The sequence below is a fragment of the Panthera onca genome, chromosome A3, assembly GCF_046562875.1.
Source record: "Panthera onca isolate mPanOnc1 chromosome A3, mPanOnc1 haplotype 2, whole genome shotgun sequence".
Lineage (NCBI taxonomy): Eukaryota > Metazoa > Chordata > Mammalia > Carnivora > Felidae > Panthera > Panthera onca.
In genome coordinates, this window is record NC_138341.1 from 40,210,264 (window position 1) to 40,228,044 (window position 17,781).

Below are 17,781 nucleotides of genomic sequence, written 5' to 3' on the forward strand. Positions count from 1 at the left end.
TCTCCATTTTCCCCACAGTACAGGGCCCCTGTTTCTGCACATTACCTTTGACTCACCAGTGCTGCCACACCTAAGCTTCCCCTGTTCCTGGCAGCCTGGGCCTCTGTTCCCTTTGGGTATGTGAGAAAGAAGTATTCCCACTCTTTTTTTTATCATGAAAAGAATGTCCAGGAAGGCACCCTTGGCCTGTACATTTTGGTGAAGCCAATGGTAATTTATTCCCACGCTATCCTGTTTCCTCTTCCCAGATTGCTCTGGGTCTCCAGCCTGCCTCTCTTACCAACACCTGGCCATGTGTGACCATGGATATCTACTGATCTCCGTGGCCTTGTTTCGAGTAAGCGCTCATCAGTCGGGAAACATGACACTGACAGTACTTTGTGTACTTGTACCTTGAAAATAAAAAGTATCTGGGGGCGCCTGGATGGGCCAGTCGGTTGGGCGTCCAACTTCAGCTCAGGTCATGATCTCAGCGGTCCCAAGTTCGAGCTCCGCATCGGGCTCTGTGCTGACAGCTCGGAGCCTGCAGCCTGTTTCGGATTCTGTGTCTCCCTCTCTGTCCTCATACTGCCCTTCCCACACTCATACTCTGTCTCTCTCAAAAATAAACATTAAAAAAAAAAAAGTATCGGGGCGCCTGGGTGGCTCAGTCGGTTGGGCGACCGACTTCGGCTCAGGTCATGATCTCGCAGTCGTGAGTTCCAGCCCCGCATCGGGCTCTGTGCTGACAGCTCAGAGCCTGGAGCCTGTTTCAGATTCTGTGTCTCCCTCTCTCTCTGCCCCTCCCCTGTTCATGCTCTGTCTCTCTCTGTCTCAAAAATAAATAAACGTAAAAAAAAAAAAAAAATTAAAAAAAAAAAAAAAAAGTATCTGATGAAAGTAGCCCTCCTCCAGGGTTTGCTGGGCGGAGGGGAAGCATAAGCCAAATCCAAGGCGCTTGAAACTTAACAGCCAAGGTTTTGTGCTCGCTTCTCCGCGGACCCACCTCGCCCAGAACAGAGAGGCAGGCCCGGCCACATTGAGGGAGGCTCCCGGAAGTCTCACTGCCGGACAGTCCAGGCTGCAAAAATGTGCCCAGCGGCGAAGGGAGGCTTCCTCCAGCCTTGTAGGCGATGGCAATCACAGCGATGCAGCCCCGGAGCTTCCCGCCTCCCGAAGCTTCCACCGCAGGAACAGGGTACGCGGGACTATCGGCATCTCGGAGTCAGAGCCTCCACCCGAGTCCCTCCGCGCTCAGGTTCCCCGAAGTCGGGGCGCCATCCACGCTTGCACCGGAGCGCGGGCGCGGGGGCTCGGGAGTTGTAGTCTCCGGCCCGGCGCGGGGCGGCGCGGACTCCACGTCCCGGCGGGCGGCGCGGCGCTGCCCGGGCGACAGGGGCGGGGCCGCTCGGCCCTTTAAACCTTCCAGGGCTGCTCCGAGGGCCGCAGCCAGAGACCATACCAAGCGTGGCCGAGCAGGGAGCAGAGGCGGCGGGGCTCTCCAGGGAGGTGCGTACTGGGCCCCTGGGGAGGCTCGAGTCCCCGGCTCCCGGGGCGCTTTCCGTGCGCCCACGCGGGCGGGGGCCGAGCCGCGCTTCCTGCGCGAACCCACCTCTCCCCCGGGGCGCCGGCGGTCAGGTGGTTGCCTGCGCGTGGCTGCCGCTCCGCCGGGACCGGCACCCGCTCTCAGGCTCTCCTCGGCGCGGCCCCCTCGACTGCCCTAACCGCACCCTTCCCCCAGCCCGGTCCCGCAGGCGAGGGAGCGTGACTCCCTCCCCAGATGTTACGGCCCCGCCTGAGTGCCTGGGCCCACCGGTGGCTTTCGGGTGGAACGCGGAGGCCCCCGGGGGATGCCAGAAGGTGTCCACGTGTTGGCGTGGGCTCAGCCCAAAATGTAGGCCCTCGGAGCCCCAGCAGAAGCTGTGAATCAGGTGTTGACCACCTTCTGCCCACCACCGGCCTTGGCCAGTCACTGGGCCCTGGACTTTGACCTGTCTCTCTCCACCAGGCTTGGGCCGCTGATGGTTTTGGCGAAGTACCCTAAGGTAGCTGGGCCGGCCCCCTCTTTCCCACCTACCTCTTGCCCTTCCCCCCACACCACCACCACCCTGGCTCCCCTCCCTCATGACCGCCTGGATCCTCCTTCCTGTCAGCTTGTCAGCATTCTCTATCACTGGCCTATGGACTGTGTGAGTAAATAGAGGGAAGGGGGAAGACAACGGGGAACAGAATGGGCCCAGGCTGAGGAGGATAGGGCCCAGCCAGGACCCAACAGGAGCTTGATGGCCCACACAGAGCCCCTTGTCCTGTGCAGGCTCTGGGGTGGTACCCAGGATCACTCTAGCTGTCTCCAAAGCCTGGCCTGGTGCCTGGGCACAGAGCTACTTCGGGCGAGCTGGCACCGATGCTGTCCAGTATGGTGACCCTGACATACTTCTAGCCAGGGACACCCCGAGGTCCTCTAGTTTGAGGCCATGCTATTCTGATGTGGTGTCAGTTCTCAGGCCACCCCAACTTGAGTCCCCAACAAGGACAATGAGGCTGAATGGGGCCAGAATCAAGAGAGAAGAGTCAGTAGGGGGGAAAGCTGGGCTGGGAGGGTCACGGGTGTGAGGTGACAGTTCTGCTCCCGCAGGTATGCCATGGCCGTGATGAACCGCCACGCATGCCCTGTGGAGAACTGGTATGGCGCACTCTGCAGACAGCCTCCCTCCAAAGCTCCCTTCATCTCTGCTCCCTCTTGGGTCGGGGCTGTTGTGAGCAAGCCAGTTGGAGACCCTGGCCCTCACTGCTCTTAGCTGACACTGGCAATGCCTGCCCCTCCCCAGGCATGACTTCAAGCCCATCCACCTGTTTCCCACCATCCCTTCACCCCTTTGGCATCTGTCTCAGTCCAGTTCTGGGAGGTGGGCTCTCCTGCCCCTGCCAAGAGAATACTGGGAGGGTAGTCTCTGAGAAGCCGGAGGGTACAGGCTGGGAGAACCCCCTTCCCCCAGTCTACTCTCTGTCCTGCCTGCCAGGTCCTACAACGAGTCCTGCTCTCCTGACCCCGCTGAACAAGGGGGCCCCAAGACTTGCTGCACCCTGGATGATGTCCCCCTCATCAGGTAAGGCCTGGACTCTGGGCAGGTAAGGGAGACCCCAGCCCCTCAAACCCCTATCCCTGGGTCTCAGAAATACTAAGTATATTAAAAGCACTTAATAACAATACTACTTGCCAATCACTGTGTGCCAGGCCCTGTGCTGAATGCTTTATGCGCAGAACACCGTTTAATCCTGACATTGAGGCAGCTATCGTTCTCACTGTTTTATAGGCAAGGAAACAGACTGTTATGTCATCCGTCCAGGTCACACAGCTAGTAAGTGGAGGCACCTGGATTTAAGCTGAAGCCCTCTGATTGCCCAGCCCAGTTCTGGCCCAAGGAAAGCCAGACTGGCTGCAGACCTTGACAGTCTCAGGGAGTCTAAGGAGTCTTTGGCTCTGCCCAGCAATCCTGGGCACTCCCTTACCCATCACACACATGTGCTCTGCTTTGGGGGAGGGCCCAGCCTGCAGCCAGTTGTTTATAGAACACAACTGGCCCTTCTCCTAAATCAGTGGCTTGCTGCTAAGGAACAGGCACGGTTAAAGCAAGAGACAGATGGGCCAGAATGGGGGTGCTAGTGCTCCTGCTCCTCTCTCACTCTGTCCTTGCCCCCCCCCCCCCAGCAAGTGTGGCACATATCCCCCAGAGAGCTGCCTCTTCAGCCTCATTGGCAACATGGGTGCTTTCATGGGTGAGTTGTGCCCTCAGCCCCCCCTAGCCAGCCCAGCCCAATCCAACCCACTCCCCCACCCCCCTCCCAGAAGGGCCCAGGAAGCCCTTGCCTAGTGCGGCCCACCCCACCAAGGGCTAAGGCAAGAGGAGTCACATCTCTCCTGTTCTTGAACAAGGGCCAAAGTGTCTCACACAGCCACCCTGCTGGCTGGAGGCTGAGGACACCCAGTTCACCACCTGCCCTTCTATTCCCTTTTGGCCCTCAGACCAGAGTGGGGGGCAGGGGCAGAGGCCGGGGCAGTTGGTGGGCTGGCTGGGCCAGGATGGGGTGGGAGGAGAGCACCAGTGCTGGCCCCACCTGTGCTGTCTTCCCCCAGTGGCTCTGATCTGCCTGCTGCGCTACGGGCAGCTCCTGGAGCAGAGTCGTCATTCCTGGGTCAACACCACAACACTCATCACAGGCTGCACCAACGCTGCGGGCCTTGTGGTGGTCGGCAACTTCCAGGTGTGCCCGCCTGCCTGCCTCTTGAACTTTCACGAACGGGTGCCCTCAGCTGAAGGTTGCCCCAAGCTACAGAGACAGCCCTACAAGGCTGAGGGTGGGGATAGGGGGGTCTGAGAGGGAAAGGGGATGGGGGTGGAGGAGGTAGGGCTGCTTCACAGATGGGTGCTTTCTCCGGACCAGGTGGATCATGCTAAGTCTCTGCACTACATCGGAACTGGTGTGGCCTTCTCCGCCGGGCTGCTCTTTGTCTGCCTGCACTGTGCCCTCTGCTACCACGGGGCCACCGCCCCCCAGGACCTGGCTATGGCCTACGTGCGGATTGTGCTGGCAGCCATCGCCTTTGTCACCCTGATCCTCAGTATCCTTCCAGGACAGGGCAGCCAGGAACTAATCCTCTATCTCAGCCTTTCCCCACCCAAGACCTGGGGTGGGGGGGTGGGGGGCGTTGTGGGGTTGGAGGAGAGCTTGGTACACATATATCCAGAAAATACTGCCTGGTGTGGTTTCCTACTTACCCTCCTAGGAGGTGAGACCTGGCTCTTGGCCCCAGCCTAGTTATCTATCTAGGAAGGTAGGAGTGTCAACAGGCTTCCACACATCCTACTGAACATTTCCTTAGCCCCATTCCAGGTGCGGTCTTCTTTATGCACAAGAGCTCTCAGCTGCAGCATGGGGCAGCCCTGTGCGAGTGGGTGTTTGTCATTGACATCCTCATTTTCTACGGCACTTTCAGCTATGAGTTCGGAGCAGTGTCGTCAGAGACGCTGGTGGCTGCGCTGCAGCCTGCCCCTGGCCGGGCCGCCAAGTCCTCTGGGAGCGGTCGCACCTCCACTCACCTCACCTGTGCCCCCGAAAGCATCGCCATGATCTGAGGTCTGCGGAGGGTGGCCGGGCCAGCCTCACCAGCTCCCCACCTCATAACTTTGCATTTATTTTGTACCAAAAATGGTTTTGAGGAAGTGTTGTCGGGATATAGGCTTCCTTGCTGCTGGAGCAGTGGCCATCCCACACCCACCCGTGCCACGGAGGAACAGGCCCGGCAGGTGCCTGGGCTGCACACAACCTACTCCCTTACTCTGCACTGTTGTTTTTATGTTCAAAGGTCACATATTCTTATTTCACCCAGCCAGCCCTTCAGGTGCCTTCTACTCCCCAGTGCCGAAGCCAAACCACTGGGGTTTCCTGCTGCAGGAATTGGGGGCTGGGAACAGCAAGAAGGATAGAATTTGGGGTAGAGGGATAGGCACTCCTTAGACTGTGGGAAGGCCCACTTTGGGGCCCACTGAGCTGCACTGGGATTCTTCACTCTGCCCTTTTCTTTCTTTCGGGCAAATAACACAGCAGAACCATGTGGGTATTTTAGTACTTTTATATATATATATACATATATATATATATATCTATATATATCTATATATATCTATTAAAAGAATTCTAATTTGCATGTTTGTAGTCTGTTCTGAAGAGTCAAGAGAGAGACTAACCCAGGTTGGCTTTCCCTAGGCAAAGGATGGGCAAAATCTCCTGCCCCCAGAAAGAGTCCTGAGTGGCCACTGCTCTTTGAGAACAGGGCTACCAAGAATAAAGACTGCCAGGTGCTATCCAAATACCCCTCAAGGGCTTGAAACCCTTTCTAGGACTTTAAACAGTCTAAAGAACTGACCTGATCCTTCTTCTACTCAAGAGTGTGGTTTGAAGTTTGCTTCCTCAGTAGGTAATAATGGGGTGGGGCAGAGGTGGGGGCAGAGGGAATCCACAGAGCAACTTCAAACTGATAGGAGCAGTTTTCACAATGAACCTAAAGAAAGCCTGTGGGATTCCAAGATTTACTAAAAATTGCAGGGGACAGATGTAGGCTCTCTTTTTTTTCTTTACCATCTGTAAGTAACTATTGGATGCCAGACCCTGACACATTTTGCTTTCCAACAATGAATGCACAGGCCCAAGCCCTGGCTGATCTAGTAGCCAGGTTTTTGACCTGGGCTCCACTTCTCTCAGGCCAGACTGAGCAGTGTGTACACTTAACAGGAAGGGACACACAGCCTGGTGCTTTCTGCGGTTCAAGACCACCTTCCCCAACAGCAGTAGGGACCTCATGGAGGGTACGGAACCCCTGCCCAGGCTTGTGAGCAATGCAGTGCAGGGTGGGTAAAGAAAATTTTAATGAGGATTTGAGGTGCAAGAGAAAGATGTGGAGGACTGGTACTCAGCCCCAGGCACCTCATGTGTACATGGCTCCATGGAGGTTCTCAAGTCGGTGCTTTTGCTGCTGCTTGCGAGCCTGAAGGAAAGAGAGCACAATGGGCAAGAGCCATATGTGAAGGCCTGTGGGTGGAGCAATGGGACAGCTATCATGGAGCTATCACTGTTTTCAGGCTCCTAGCATGTGCATTGCCAAGGCTCTTGCCCCTCACCAGAGTCACCAGGAAGACAACAAGAGCCAAGGACCCTGAAGCCTACCCAGACCTGCTAAGGTAGGAAATGAGAACAAAAGGACAGCGACTGGGGGGCCCCATTACCACCCTCTCCACTTACCACCAGCCCCTACCTTGTCTCGTCTATGTTCCTCGTAAGTGTCATCATCAGTGGGCAGCTCATGGCGGCACAAGGGGCAGGAATTTGTCTGAGGAAAGGAGGACAGTGTTCCAGCCCAAGTCTGGTCTTCATAAGTTAATATTCGTCCCCTGCTCCCAATACCCACCCCTACCCCTCTCCCTTTTCTGATCCCCTAACAGTTCATAAACAGAACTCGAGAGGCTTGAGAACTGGGCCCAGGGCAAGGTGAGGGCTGAGAAAAAGGAAGTAGTACCTTGCTTAGCCAGGGCAGAATGCAGCTGGAATGGAAGAGGTGATGGCAAGGCATCTCAATGGCAGTCTCCTCCTCCTCAAATTCCAAAAGACACACGGGGCACTTGAGCTCTTTAGGAGGGAGTGCTGATCAGGAGAGCCGCTACAGGCCCTACCTCCCAGCTCCCACTCTTCAAGGACATTCTTGCCCCAACCTGACCTGGAAAACTGAAGGGCCAGACCAGTCTAGCTTGGGAGGGAGTGGGTCTGACAAACCTGCCCCAAACAGTGGAAAGAATTAGTGTTCTCACCGGCCTGAGAGCCCCTGATGACTCTCCTAGGAAGGTTCTCAACCACAGCTTTGGCAGCAGGTGGAGGCAGGTGATGTTCCCAATCTACTACCAACCCCAAGTCTTCAAAGTCCATCCTATTGAAAAGTGACCTGGGAAGAACGGTGCATGGTCAGAACCACAGAAAACCATACTTTCTCTTTGCCCCAACAGCCCACTAGGCATTATAGCAAATAAATGCCCTGCAGCTAGTACCCTGCAGAAGTGCTCACTAGATTAAAAGCACAGTGGGAAGTGGTTTACAGCTGCTATAAGACAACCCCAAGCATGCAAGCAGTTTAGTCCCATTTTACACATGAGGCAACAGGCTTAGAAGTTACTCAGGCTATGTAGGAATGACCTGGTAAAGCCAGATTCCCAGTGGCAGCGCTGGCTGCCGTGCTTGGTGTTCCTAACTAACGTTCCTACTCACACCCACACGGCCCTTCCCTTACCCCCATCACCCATATTCTCCCTCACCTGCTACAACCGGCTGCCTTCCCGCTCCCTACTCCCCCTACTCTCCAGTTCCAGTCTTTCCCACAATCTCTTTGCCCGGCCAGTCTATGGATGATCCAAATTATCGATCTCCCTCGAATATCGTCTCTGGACTAACTCTCCAGCTTACTCATCCTTCCTCCTCAGAATGGAGGCCCTATATGATCAGCCTTCTCCAGCCAGCCCCAGCCCAGAAACCTGCTGCCTGCGCCCCCACCTCCCAGCATCGCGTACCCACCTTGCGAGCTCCAGCAGCATATTGGTTCGGGCCTGCTGCTCGGAATCCAACGGCTCGCAGTCGTGTTCATCGAAATAGGACGCCATCGCAGCGGTGCTGTCTCACACAGCCCTCGAACCCCGCTGGACTGCGGCCCCGTGGCTCTGGCCAATAAATTGACGAGCTGAGAGAGGAAGACCAATCAGAGCACCCGAAAGGCGGGAACAGAGGCTCGTTTGCCGAACTGAAAGCGGAAGTATTAATTCTGCCGCCTCTCGTTGGCTCGAGTAAGTCAGGTGACCAAAGGCTAAAGCCAATGGCAGGATCTGGGGCTGGTCAGGAAACGTCTGTTTTGGACTCCTAACCTGGGGTAGGTACGTGGGAGTGTCGCGTAATTCGCGTCCACAGAGCGGTGAAAAGGGAAGTGTCGAGGCTGTAGGGGGTCCTGAGTCCGCTCTGCGGTTCAGCGGGGTTAGGACGCACAGGTGTTAAAGGCCCTCCGAGAAAGGGAGGCGCTGGCCTAGGGGCTGAGGGTACTGCGAACCTGGAATCACCGCGTTTCCCGCTGCTCTGTCCGGCCCCGCCAGGTACTTCTGCACCTCCTGCACTCTAGTTGGTTCAGGAGTTGGCGCTTGATTCCTCCCATACCCACAAAACAAAAATTTCCTGTTCATTTCTTCTCTGTTAGGCCCAATAAAGAGCAAAGCAAAACTTCCCAACCGAAAGAGGAAAGATCCCTGCCGGGAAATCTGGGACTTTACCGGCTCATGAGACTATGTGTGTGACCTTCAGCCCGTTGTTCAACTTCTCCCCTAGCTTCTGTAAAATCTTTGGCTTGAATTCAAAAGGTGGTTTGCATCCCTGGCTACCCATGAATATTCTGGAGGGAGAATGAGGGGTTGCAGCTTTAAGAGAAAATAACCCTGCCAGATACCCTCAAAGATTCTGACTTAACAGATCTAGGCCCCATAAGGCGGCTGTGTAGGGCAGTGGCTAATGTGTGTGCCCAGGCATCCCACAAACTTGGGTTTAAATCTTAGCTCTGGTACTGATTGAGGCCTAGGGGTGGTGTTTTTAGAAGTTCTACAGGGGATTCTATTTATTTATTTGTTTGTTTGTTTGTTTGTTTGTTTTAAGTAGGCTGCACACCATCATGGGGTTTGAACTCACACAACCATGAGATCAAGAGTCGCATGCTCTACTGACTGAGCCAGCCAGCCGCCCCTCTACAGGTGATTCCTACTGTGAGGCTGGGCTGAGGACTACTGCACTAAATGATTTGGATGATAGCTACCATTTATTTGGCATCTAGAACCATTACATTGATGGATGTTTTACACTCAGTATAAACAATCCTTATGATTGTTCTGGGAGTTAAGTTGTCCCTTTTTACATATGTAAAACCCAAGTCCCGGAAGTGGCTTGCCCAAATTCACATGGCCTCTAAGTGGTTTTGCTGACCAACTGCAGGGCCAAGTGTTTTTCTCCATCTTTCTCAGGAAAAGAAGATGGTAATGAGCCCAGTAGAAGTAACAAGCCCTGTGATGGGTAAAGCTCCACACAACTCTCAGGTTTGTTCTTACTTCTCTGTCAGTAGTCCTCACTCTGCCTAACAAGGAATTGCTTCTGTTACATACTTGACCCTGAATTTTCCTTCCACCCACACTTGAGTTTGGGAGGCAGTCAAGTAGCCAGGCAGAGATTGCCCAGCTTCCTCAGTCTTGGTAGGACCTTCTTTCCTTCTTCCATGGCTTTTACTCTTTCATCCTCTTTCCTGTGACCCTGAAGGCACTGCCTGCTTGGCCCTGTGTGGCCATGGAGCTCTGAAAAGGCCAAATTCTTTCCTACAGGGCAAACCCTAGGCCGTCCCTTGTGACTGCGCACTGCTGCACCTTTGAAGCCCTTCCCTTTTTCACTGCTGTCTGCCTCATCTGTAATCAGGTGTCAAGCTTGAGGAAGAACATAGAGAAATTGAGCTGGGGAGGGGGGTGGGGTTCAGAGAGGGAAAAGCCTATCCAAAGGTGAGAGCCTTGTCATATAAACATCTTTGAAGTACTTTCTTCTCCTGGAGTCCTATACTGAGTATCCTCAAGACATCAGAAAAATAATAGATTTCATTCCTAGGGAAACAGGCTGGTTTCCCTGTGCTGGTTGAAGGTGCTGGTTGAAGGGTCTGGTTTGAGAACCACTCTGTCTTTCCACCTGCACTCCAGAAGGATCTGTCTGGGTAGGGCTGAATCAAGTATGGAAGGGAAAGGAGAGGGGCCATCTCCCAGGGATAAAGTCCTTTGGACGGTAGACTTTCTAAGCAACCCCAGGAGTGTAGGCAACCTGGAGAGCTTCAGACATACACACACACAGACACTCCAGCTTTTAGCCAAACAGCAGCTTTTAACCAAACAGCAGCTTTTACTGAGCTCCAGGTGGGGCTGGCCTGGCATGGCCAGTGCAGCAGGCTGCCCTCAAGGGCCAGTCTGTGGCGTGATAGGAAATGCAAAGGTGCACACATCAGGGATGCTCTTCAGCACTCAGTTGGGTGGCTCAGGTGGGAGCAAACACCAGGGTTCTCTGGAGACCAGAACCAGCCAGTATGGCCATCGGCCTCTCCTCAGGCCCAGCTGGGTCAGTCCCCAGGCCCTGAGGCAGCGCCTGTGTCCTGGGCCTGTGGGGCACTGCTGCCCTCACTGCTCTGTGGGAGAAAGAGGGCCAGGAGCACAATCAGGATGACGAGCAGGCCGCCACCCACCACCAGCCCCAAGTAGATCCGGCATCGGATGTTCTCCCAGCTCTTCTTCTGGGCCAGGGTCTTGGTTGTCTTGCTGAAGGCTGAGCTCTGTGGACATCGCCAGACACAGGGTGGGAGTTAGTGGTTCCCCTAGAGATCCAGGGCCAGGGTCTCCCAACCTCACCTCCCCGGAAGGGCCTAGTCTCCTTCTGCATCTTCCCAGCCTGTCTGCTCCCCTTCTCCACATAGCCTGCCCTGGAACCCTCCCAGCCTGACTCTTGGTCTCAGACACTGGTGTAGCCCTTGACTCACAGCCCTACAGACTTACCCCCAGTTAACAATACCAGCCCTTTACAAAGCTCCACAGCTCCATACGAAGGACTTCTTACTTCATGAGGCCTACCTGGAGCATATCTAGGCTAAAGGTGCCTCAACAAACTCACAGGCCTCACACTGCCCCACAGGCAAGCCTCAGACCCCACCAAGGAGACCCTGAGCACGGCCTGAGAACTTTCTCTCTGAGGACCCCTTCTGGCCTCTCCCTCCCCCATCCCTGCTTCCCCAGGCCTCACACCATGTCCAGGAGTTGGTCAGAACGCTGCTCCAGCTCTGCCAGTTTTCCATCGCGCTCCAGGACCTTGTCGAAGTTGTTGAGCATGATTTCCGTCACCTCGTCCGCCTGCCGCTGGCACCGTTCCAACTCTTTCCCTGCCTGGGCGCCAAGCCCAAGGTCAGAACTGCAGGAGGCCCCCACCTGATCCTGAGACCTAGCGGCCTCCTTGCCCCCACTGTGTGTGGGGTGGGGATGATGTATGGATAGGGTAACAGCATCTTACATGCAAGGGTATGATATGTACAGAGGGAAGGACCAGTCTCCTGAGTGTGTGTGGCTTGCCTCTGCTCTCACAGCTTCTTCTCCTTGCCCATCAAGGCAGGTCCTAGGTCAGCCTTGGCTTTCAGCATCTCAGCATCCTCTAAGATGCCTCAGGATGGAAACCTCCCAGAATCTCACCCTCCCACAAAGCAGATACTTTGCTCACCCGCTCTAGGATGGCCTCTCCCCAATGTGTACCTGCCCTGTGGCTTCCCACTGGCCTAAGGAAGCACCAAAGAAGAGGGCACCAAGCTACATGGCTAGAAGCCAGACAGGGAGGAGATCTACCCCCACGGGGCTAGGAAGGTCACTTCAGACCACCACACATCATAGGTTCTGCCTAACTCCACAGACACACACAGAGAAACAAACTGGGAAGATCAACCCTCCCTCTGACTGGTCAGGCCACTTCTGCCTCCTGGGATGACCCCGCTCCCGTATCAGTGCTCAAAACTGATTCCCTGTCTGCCTGGGAACCTCAGCCTCCCTGGCCTTTGGCCTCAGCCTTCCAGCCACCCACTGTCTTCACTAGGGTCCAACTCACAGAGATGAGACCTACTCTTAGACTTCTCAGCTTGGGCAGCAACCACACCAGACAGAAGAACCCAGGTAATTTCAGAGGAAGGCAGATGCAGGGTTCAAGTGGGGAGGTGGCGGGGGGCTGAGAGAACAGGAGAGAGGAAGAGAGCATGCATCACAAGCAAGAAAGGGACTGGGCTTTGGACACACGCAACTGAGTGAGATCTAGGGCAGGAGGGCCCAGTAAAAACTGGAAGTCCAGGAGCAGGTCCAGGGACATGTCAGGGAGATGAATACCAGCAGATTAACAAACCACAGCAACTCCCTTCTCCCAGCCTAGTTCCCCCACAGCCCGTCCCTGTTCTCATCTCCTCCCCACAGAGCACTAGCCAAGCTCCCTTTCCTGCCAGACCATATTGCCCATTGTCTGCAGCAGACATTTTGGCACTTGACTGAATTCCACTTAAAACCAGAGAAAGGGGAGGGATCCAGTGTTCACGGAGAGCCACTCCTACTCAGGCAAGAATCCACATTCAGGATCCTTGCAGCTGTCTTGCACACAACCTCCAAGCATTCCCAGTACATGAGTCCTATCTCCCCAGCTAGACCACAGGCCCCAGGGGGAAGGGCTGCCTCTGTCTGTCCCCCATCCTGGTGACCTGGGGGGGGCCAGCACAGTGCTGACCATTGCAAGGACTCATTGAGCGGGTCATCGCATTGTAGCCTATCCAAGAGCAGCTCTTAGTCTCAAGAGATGTTTTCCCAGTGTGTTTATCTAGCCCAGCAGGAGTTTCGTGGGGCAGGCATCTGAAACCCAAGTAGGTCAATATTTACCCATGAGCTTAGAAAAGCAACCTGCTTGGAGAGGGGGCAGGCAAACTATGACAGAGGGGTACACTCACAGGCTGGGGGGGGGGGGCAGAAACTGGGGAACAAAGCAATAATGCAGAGAGCAGGGAAGCTGCCCCCATCGCTAACTTTTCCCCAGTAATCATCACCACTCTTATTACTACCACTTTAGTCAACAAGCTCACATAGTTCGCATTCACACGGCCCAAGGCATCCCCCCATTCATAACAGCCCAAGGCAAAAACTTGAGAATGGACAAAGATCCGAAATGACAAATCACTGCTAGAGGTTGGTGGGATGCTGAATATGACTGTGTTTCTACTCTGAAAACTCCAGCTATTATTCTCTTATTCTCCAACGTGGGGTGACATTGGGTCACATTCCCCAAGAGAGTTGGCTGTGCTTCCTGCTGCAATCTGCAGCCTCCTCCCCCCACTGCGAAGCCAGGCCTGTCCGGAGGCCCCAAGGTGGGACCAGGCCTAAAAGAACACATTCGCTCCAGGGAACACAGAGGCCCCGGGCTCAAGTCCCTGGCCCTCCTGGGTCCTCTCTCAACTAGCAGAAAAAGGACACTGTATGCATAGGTCCCTACTGGCACAGTGAGAAATAACCACAGAATGTGGAAGGAGGTAAGGGACCAGAGGGCAGGGCCACACTACACCTGCCACAGTGAACTCAACATAGTGCCTGGCACACAGTGGACACGCGGAAAAAAATTTCTGAATGAATTGTGCCTGTTCTTAAGAAGCCCACTATAGACTGAGGGAAAGAGACATATAGGACATCATGAGAGAAGAGTGAAGGGCTGTGCTGTGAGATACACATACCCAGTGTTGGAGCCTCCCTCAGAGAGTGGATTCCTGTGAACTGAGACAGACCGGGCGGATGAGCCCTTGCAGGATGGGGTGGAGTTGGGGCATTCAGGCAAAGACACACCAGGCAGAGGGTAAGGGCGGAGGGGGGCAGGGTGGGGCCAGAGAACACACGCGGTAAAAGTCAAGAAGGGGACAGTCACTTGGAGGAACAGAACACGACCTAGTGTAGACTTCTGAGCCAAGTGGGGGACACTGGAGAGGGGCTTCAGAATAATTTCTCTATTGGTGGTAGACGGCAGTGAGAAAACTCCCAGGCAGAGAGAACAGCCAGAAGAGGTGGACAAATGCCACCAGGAGGGGTGTGGGGTTGCCAGGTAATGGGGAGCAAAGAGCATAGAGAGGAAGGATGGGTGGGAGGAGCACTTGCCAGCCCTGCTTGGGGTCTGCAGGGCTGAGGTTGTGCAGTGGAGGGGGAGCATCAGCATGGTTGGTAGACAGGGGGTGGCAGTTACACAGGAAATGTTCTTGATAGACCGTTAGCCCTCTGTACAGAATATCCTACCTTCAACCCTCAAACATCTCCGGTTTCTCCAGGCCAAATACCCTAGGTGCCTCTGAAAACAAAGCTTTCCCAAACCTCCCTGTCGTAACTCTCCCGTCTCCTTTCTTTCTTGGCTAGTGCCCAAGAATCCCTATTCCAGCTGTCACTGTTGTTCTAGTCAGAGGACTGGGGCAGCAAAGGGGCGTATCAGCTCCTTCCTAGGTCAGCACTTACCTGAGCTGAGAGTTAAGAATGAGGGCTCAGCATTGCAGCCCTGGGTTCCTTCAAATCTTGCCTCTGCCACTTGTCCACTACATGACCTTTCTGATCCTCCACTGCCTCATCCGTAAAGTGGTGACAGGAATAATATCTACCATAATGTTAGCTAGGGCCCGTGACATGTTACGAACAAAGTGCTTGTCACAATACCTGTCGCATACTAAGTGCTCAATAAACAAGAGCTATTATTATTAATGAAGCCCAATCTTCCCTCACTGATGTTTTTTTTCTTAGCAGTCAGATCTCAAGAACTACACAATATATGTGATCATTAAAACCTCTTAGATATTTTTACAAAATACACAGCCAAGCAAGTTCTTCCTTATTGCAAACCTGTGTGCTTAATTGTCTCTAACTTTACAGGGGCCTTTGATAACCTGCATCGAGTATTTCCATCAAGCACTACAGGCTGCTGAGAAGGCTGTACATCCTGACAGTAATAACGGCCACCATTCAATGGACACAGAGCTAAGCACTGCCTGCTGTTTGTCCTCCTTAGCTTATTTAATCCTCACAACCCACCGAAGGCATGCTGTTATCCCAGTTTTATAAGAAACTGAGGCTCAGAGGGGTTAAACCATCTGTCCAAGGTCACAGAGGCAGTAAGTAGACGATCTGGGAGTTGAACCAATACACTGTAAACTCCAAGAATCACATTCTTAACCACTGTGCTAAAGTGAATGCAAGTACAGGGAGGTCAAATACTTCAGCTGGCTAGGTAAAGACTCCCCAGACCTTCTGATGCTGCCAGTTCCACTTGTGCGCACACGAGGGAAGCCCATGGTTCAAAACCCACGTTCACTGGACAGTGCATACGAGAGGACCATCCAGAAGATGAATGAATTCAAGCTCTTACCCATTCAGTTGTCATCTTTCCCATCACTCTTTGTTCCTGCTCTATCACCTATACCTGCCACCATGACTGGCACAGAAGAAATGCCCAAGAAATACTTGTTGATTGAATGAATCAGAGGAGAGGACAAGGAAGAAAGACCAAGGAGGGAAGGGGGTGGAAGAAGGAAGGGAAAGCGCTGGGGGCAGAGAAAGGGGCAAGACTGAAAGAAACAGAGGGATGGGGCTAGGAGACGGGTAGGGGAGAAAGGTCAATGTACCTTCCCTGGGCTCTGATTCACTATTTGCCTCAGATGACCCTATGAGAGTGCCAGAGTTTTCCAGTACCCCTCAGTAAATTATCCTGGCCTCAGCCTTCATTTCAGGAGTTTCCTCTTCTCCCCAAGTGCTAGAGGCCAACTGGAAGCCCACCCCTAGCCCTGGCTGATCCCTTGCCCTGCATGCTAGGAAGTGGGCTCTGAGCTCTGTCCCATTCTTGGAGCCTCCCTCAGTTTCCTGGCATGGCCTTAGAGCTCAGTGCAACCTTCCTGCCCCACTTCCTCTTCCTGCCTCCAGTTCCCTAGAGATGAGGCCATCCAGGCATCATAACCCCCAGCCAGGCCACATCCATCACACCTCTGCCAGCTTCTCCAGGGCAGAATCTTAAAGCACCAAGCCTGCTTCCTGCTCAGCCCATCTTCCCAGGAGTCCAGGGGACAGAGGAAGCAACTGGCACCACCTGTTCCTGACACCTTTGCCTCATAGCTGGGAAGTGGGGACACAGGCCAGAGTCTGCAGCAGGAGTGGGGGATGACTCACCTCCAGAATGTGTCCCTAGGCAGAGGTTAGGAGTCAGGCCTGTGCCACACTCTGGTAACTTCAGTGGAACTTTCATGGTAAACATCTCCCTTGATCTTTCCCCAGGGGAAGGAGTGTGCCCTCCAACACCCTGCCATGGGGCTGGCAGAGCCTCTGGCAGCCCATCTGCTCAGGTTTCCAACTCCCAGGCCACACTTGGCTCTTCACAGCTCCAGGAAAGGCTGAAGAGGTCATCACATTACCTACCACTTCTCAGGAGAAGGTTCTGAGTGCCAGGCAGGGCTCTGCCATTGGATCTCCCTTAACCTCACAAGGACCGGCAAGGCGGGTATTGCTGACCCCACTTCACAGATGCGGAAAAGGAGGCTCAGGAAGGTTAAGTGACTTGCCCGGGCTCACAGAGCCAGCCGGTAAGTGGCCACGACCAGGATCTCAGCCTGGAGTCTGACTCCGTAACCGCGAGGCTCAGGGAAGGGGGGAGCCCGAGTCGCGCTCACTGCGCCAAGGCGGCCAAACTTTCTCTCCCCAGCCCGCGCGCCCCGAGTGGAGGCTCTGGCCCCCATCCTGCTCCTGGCGGTGGCCACCTCACCGGGGGACCGGCGCGGATCCCGGAGGTCGCCTCCCACCTCGGACTTCAGACTCCAGCCTCCCACCCACACGTCGCCCATTGCCTCCCTGCGCGGTCGGCTCCGCCCCGCCCGGGGCCCTCACCATCGCTGCTGCCGCCGCTGGGCCGGCTCCCGCTCCTCTGTCGCCGAGCTGCCGCGGTGCCACACACCCGGGAGGAAGCGGAGGGGCGGGGCCGCGGCCGCGGGGGCGGGGGGCGCGCCTGCCCCGAGCCCGCACCCGGGCCAACGAAAAGCGAAAGCTGCAGGCGTCCGGCCCAGCTTCGCCTGGCTCCCCAGCCCCCGGAACCGGGCGCCTGTGCCTGAGCAGCCCGGGGCTCGTTCTGCGCTCGGCACCCCCACACGTCGGGGGGCCCAGTGAAGTGGGCTCTGGAGACAGGCATCGCCCGCAACAAGCAACCGTCCCAGTGCCACGGCGATGGCGCTGTGCTAGAGACGACGCGGACCGCCAGCCAGGCGGGGTCTCTGCCACCTCGGTGAATGCATGCCACCGGTACCCAAAAACCGACTCCGCAAGAAAGTTTTGGAACGAAAGAAAGTTTATTCACAATCAACATTGTGAATGCACTACCTACCACTGAATTGTCTACTTTGAAACGGCACCGCTGTGTGTTACAATTGTACGTACACGTATACACTGTATGTTGTGTGAATGGCGCCTCGCTTAAAAAAGAAAACGGACCCCCATGAAGAAGGTGCTAGTTCTGGCTTTTCTGTATTTCCCTCTTCACCACAAGGGCAGCTGCAGCCCTGCCCTCATATGACCCTGCTCCTCCATCGGAAGATGGGCGAGGCCACCCCTCCAGAGCCTTCCTGATTCTACCCGTTCT

General features: G+C 55.0%; 3 protein-coding genes and 1 long non-coding RNA gene across 13 annotated transcripts; 2 read left to right on the forward strand and 2 right to left on the reverse strand.

The window, feature by feature from the left end:
- Positions 1-1,316: 1,316 nt before the first annotated feature.
- On the forward strand, positions 1,317-5,686 carry TMEM150A (transmembrane protein 150A). 4 transcript variants are annotated; one of them, XM_060656122.3, is made up of 8 exons: positions 1,317-1,488; positions 1,988-2,024; positions 2,615-2,662; positions 3,000-3,086; positions 3,689-3,756; positions 4,115-4,242; positions 4,423-4,600; positions 4,873-5,686. In XM_060656122.3, exons 3-8 carry the CDS (start codon positions 2,622-2,624, stop codon positions 5,112-5,114), a joined length of 744 nt encoding a protein of 247 aa, XP_060512105.1. In that variant the 5' UTR covers positions 1,317-1,488; positions 1,988-2,024; positions 2,615-2,621; the 3' UTR covers positions 5,115-5,686. The 4 variants fall into 4 exon arrangements, with proteins under 4 accessions (XP_060512105.1, XP_078300797.1, XP_060512098.1 ...); XM_078444671.2 differs by having other exon boundaries at positions 1,321-1,488; positions 1,988-2,168; XM_060656115.3 differs by lacking the exon at positions 1,317-1,488 and adding an exon at positions 1,533-1,910.
- Positions 5,687-6,380: 694 nt separating this feature from the next.
- On the reverse strand, positions 6,381-8,235 carry RNF181 (ring finger protein 181). Its single transcript, XM_060656166.3, has 5 exons — positions 8,095-8,235; positions 7,341-7,471; positions 7,052-7,161; positions 6,791-6,865; positions 6,381-6,523 (listed from the first exon to the last, which is right to left on the reverse strand). The coding sequence occupies exons 1-5, from the start codon at positions 8,178-8,180 to the stop codon at positions 6,464-6,466; spliced, it is 462 nt and encodes a 153-aa protein (XP_060512149.2). The 5' UTR covers positions 8,181-8,235; the 3' UTR covers positions 6,381-6,463.
- A 122-nt stretch (positions 8,236-8,357) lies between these two features.
- On the forward strand, positions 8,358-16,533 carry LOC144615949 (uncharacterized). 6 transcript variants are annotated; one of them, XR_014137409.1, is made up of 5 exons: positions 8,358-8,660; positions 8,762-8,921; positions 9,214-9,644; positions 15,039-15,277; positions 16,431-16,533. It is a non-coding gene; the product is annotated as an uncharacterized LOC144615949 (long non-coding RNA). The 6 variants fall into 6 exon arrangements; XR_013554706.2 differs by lacking the exon at positions 8,762-8,921 and having other exon boundaries at positions 9,214-9,305; positions 9,573-9,644; XR_014137408.1 differs by lacking the exon at positions 8,762-8,921 and having other exon boundaries at positions 9,211-9,644.
- Positions 10,463-17,140, reverse strand: VAMP5 (vesicle associated membrane protein 5). 2 transcript variants are annotated; one of them, XM_060656154.2, is made up of 3 exons: positions 17,037-17,140; positions 11,373-11,510; positions 10,463-10,906 (listed from the first exon to the last, which is right to left on the reverse strand). In XM_060656154.2, the coding sequence occupies exons 1-3, from the start codon at positions 17,037-17,039 to the stop codon at positions 10,697-10,699; spliced, it is 351 nt and encodes a 116-aa protein (XP_060512137.1). In that variant the 5' UTR covers positions 17,040-17,140; the 3' UTR covers positions 10,463-10,696. The 2 variants fall into 2 exon arrangements, with proteins under 2 accessions (XP_060512137.1, XP_078300799.1); XM_078444673.2 differs by lacking the exon at positions 17,037-17,140 and adding an exon at positions 16,326-17,008.
- Between the last annotated feature and the right edge of the window lie 641 nt (positions 17,141-17,781).

Excerpts from the sequence above, each read along its gene's own strand:
- TMEM150A (XM_078444671.2), top strand. The coding sequence starts at position 2,104 with ATGACCGCCTGGATCCTCCTTCCTGTCAGCTTGTCAGCATTCTCTATC. Across the intron at positions 3,087-3,688 it reads GATGATGTCCCCCTCATCAG|CAAGTGTGGCACATATCCCC; the intron begins GTAAGGCCTGGA and ends CCCCCCCCCCAG. Across the intron at positions 3,757-4,114 it reads CAACATGGGTGCTTTCATGG|TGGCTCTGATCTGCCTGCTG; the intron begins GTGAGTTGTGCC and ends GTCTTCCCCCAG.
- RNF181 (XM_060656166.3), bottom strand. The coding sequence starts at position 8,180 with ATGGCGTCCTATTTCGATGAACACGACTGCGAGCCGTTGGATTCCGAG. Across the intron at positions 7,472-8,094 it reads ATGCTGCTGGAGCTCGCAAG|GTCACTTTTCAATAGGATGG; the intron begins GTGGGTACGCGA and ends CGTTCTTCCCAG. Across the intron at positions 6,866-7,051 it reads TTCTGCCCTGGCTAAGCAAG|ACAAATTCCTGCCCCTTGTG; the intron begins GTACTACTTCCT and ends TCCTTTCCTCAG.
- VAMP5 (XM_060656154.2), bottom strand. Across the intron at positions 10,907-11,372 it reads CTGACCAACTCCTGGACATG|AGCTCAGCCTTCAGCAAGAC; the intron begins GTGTGAGGCCTG and ends CGATGTCCACAG.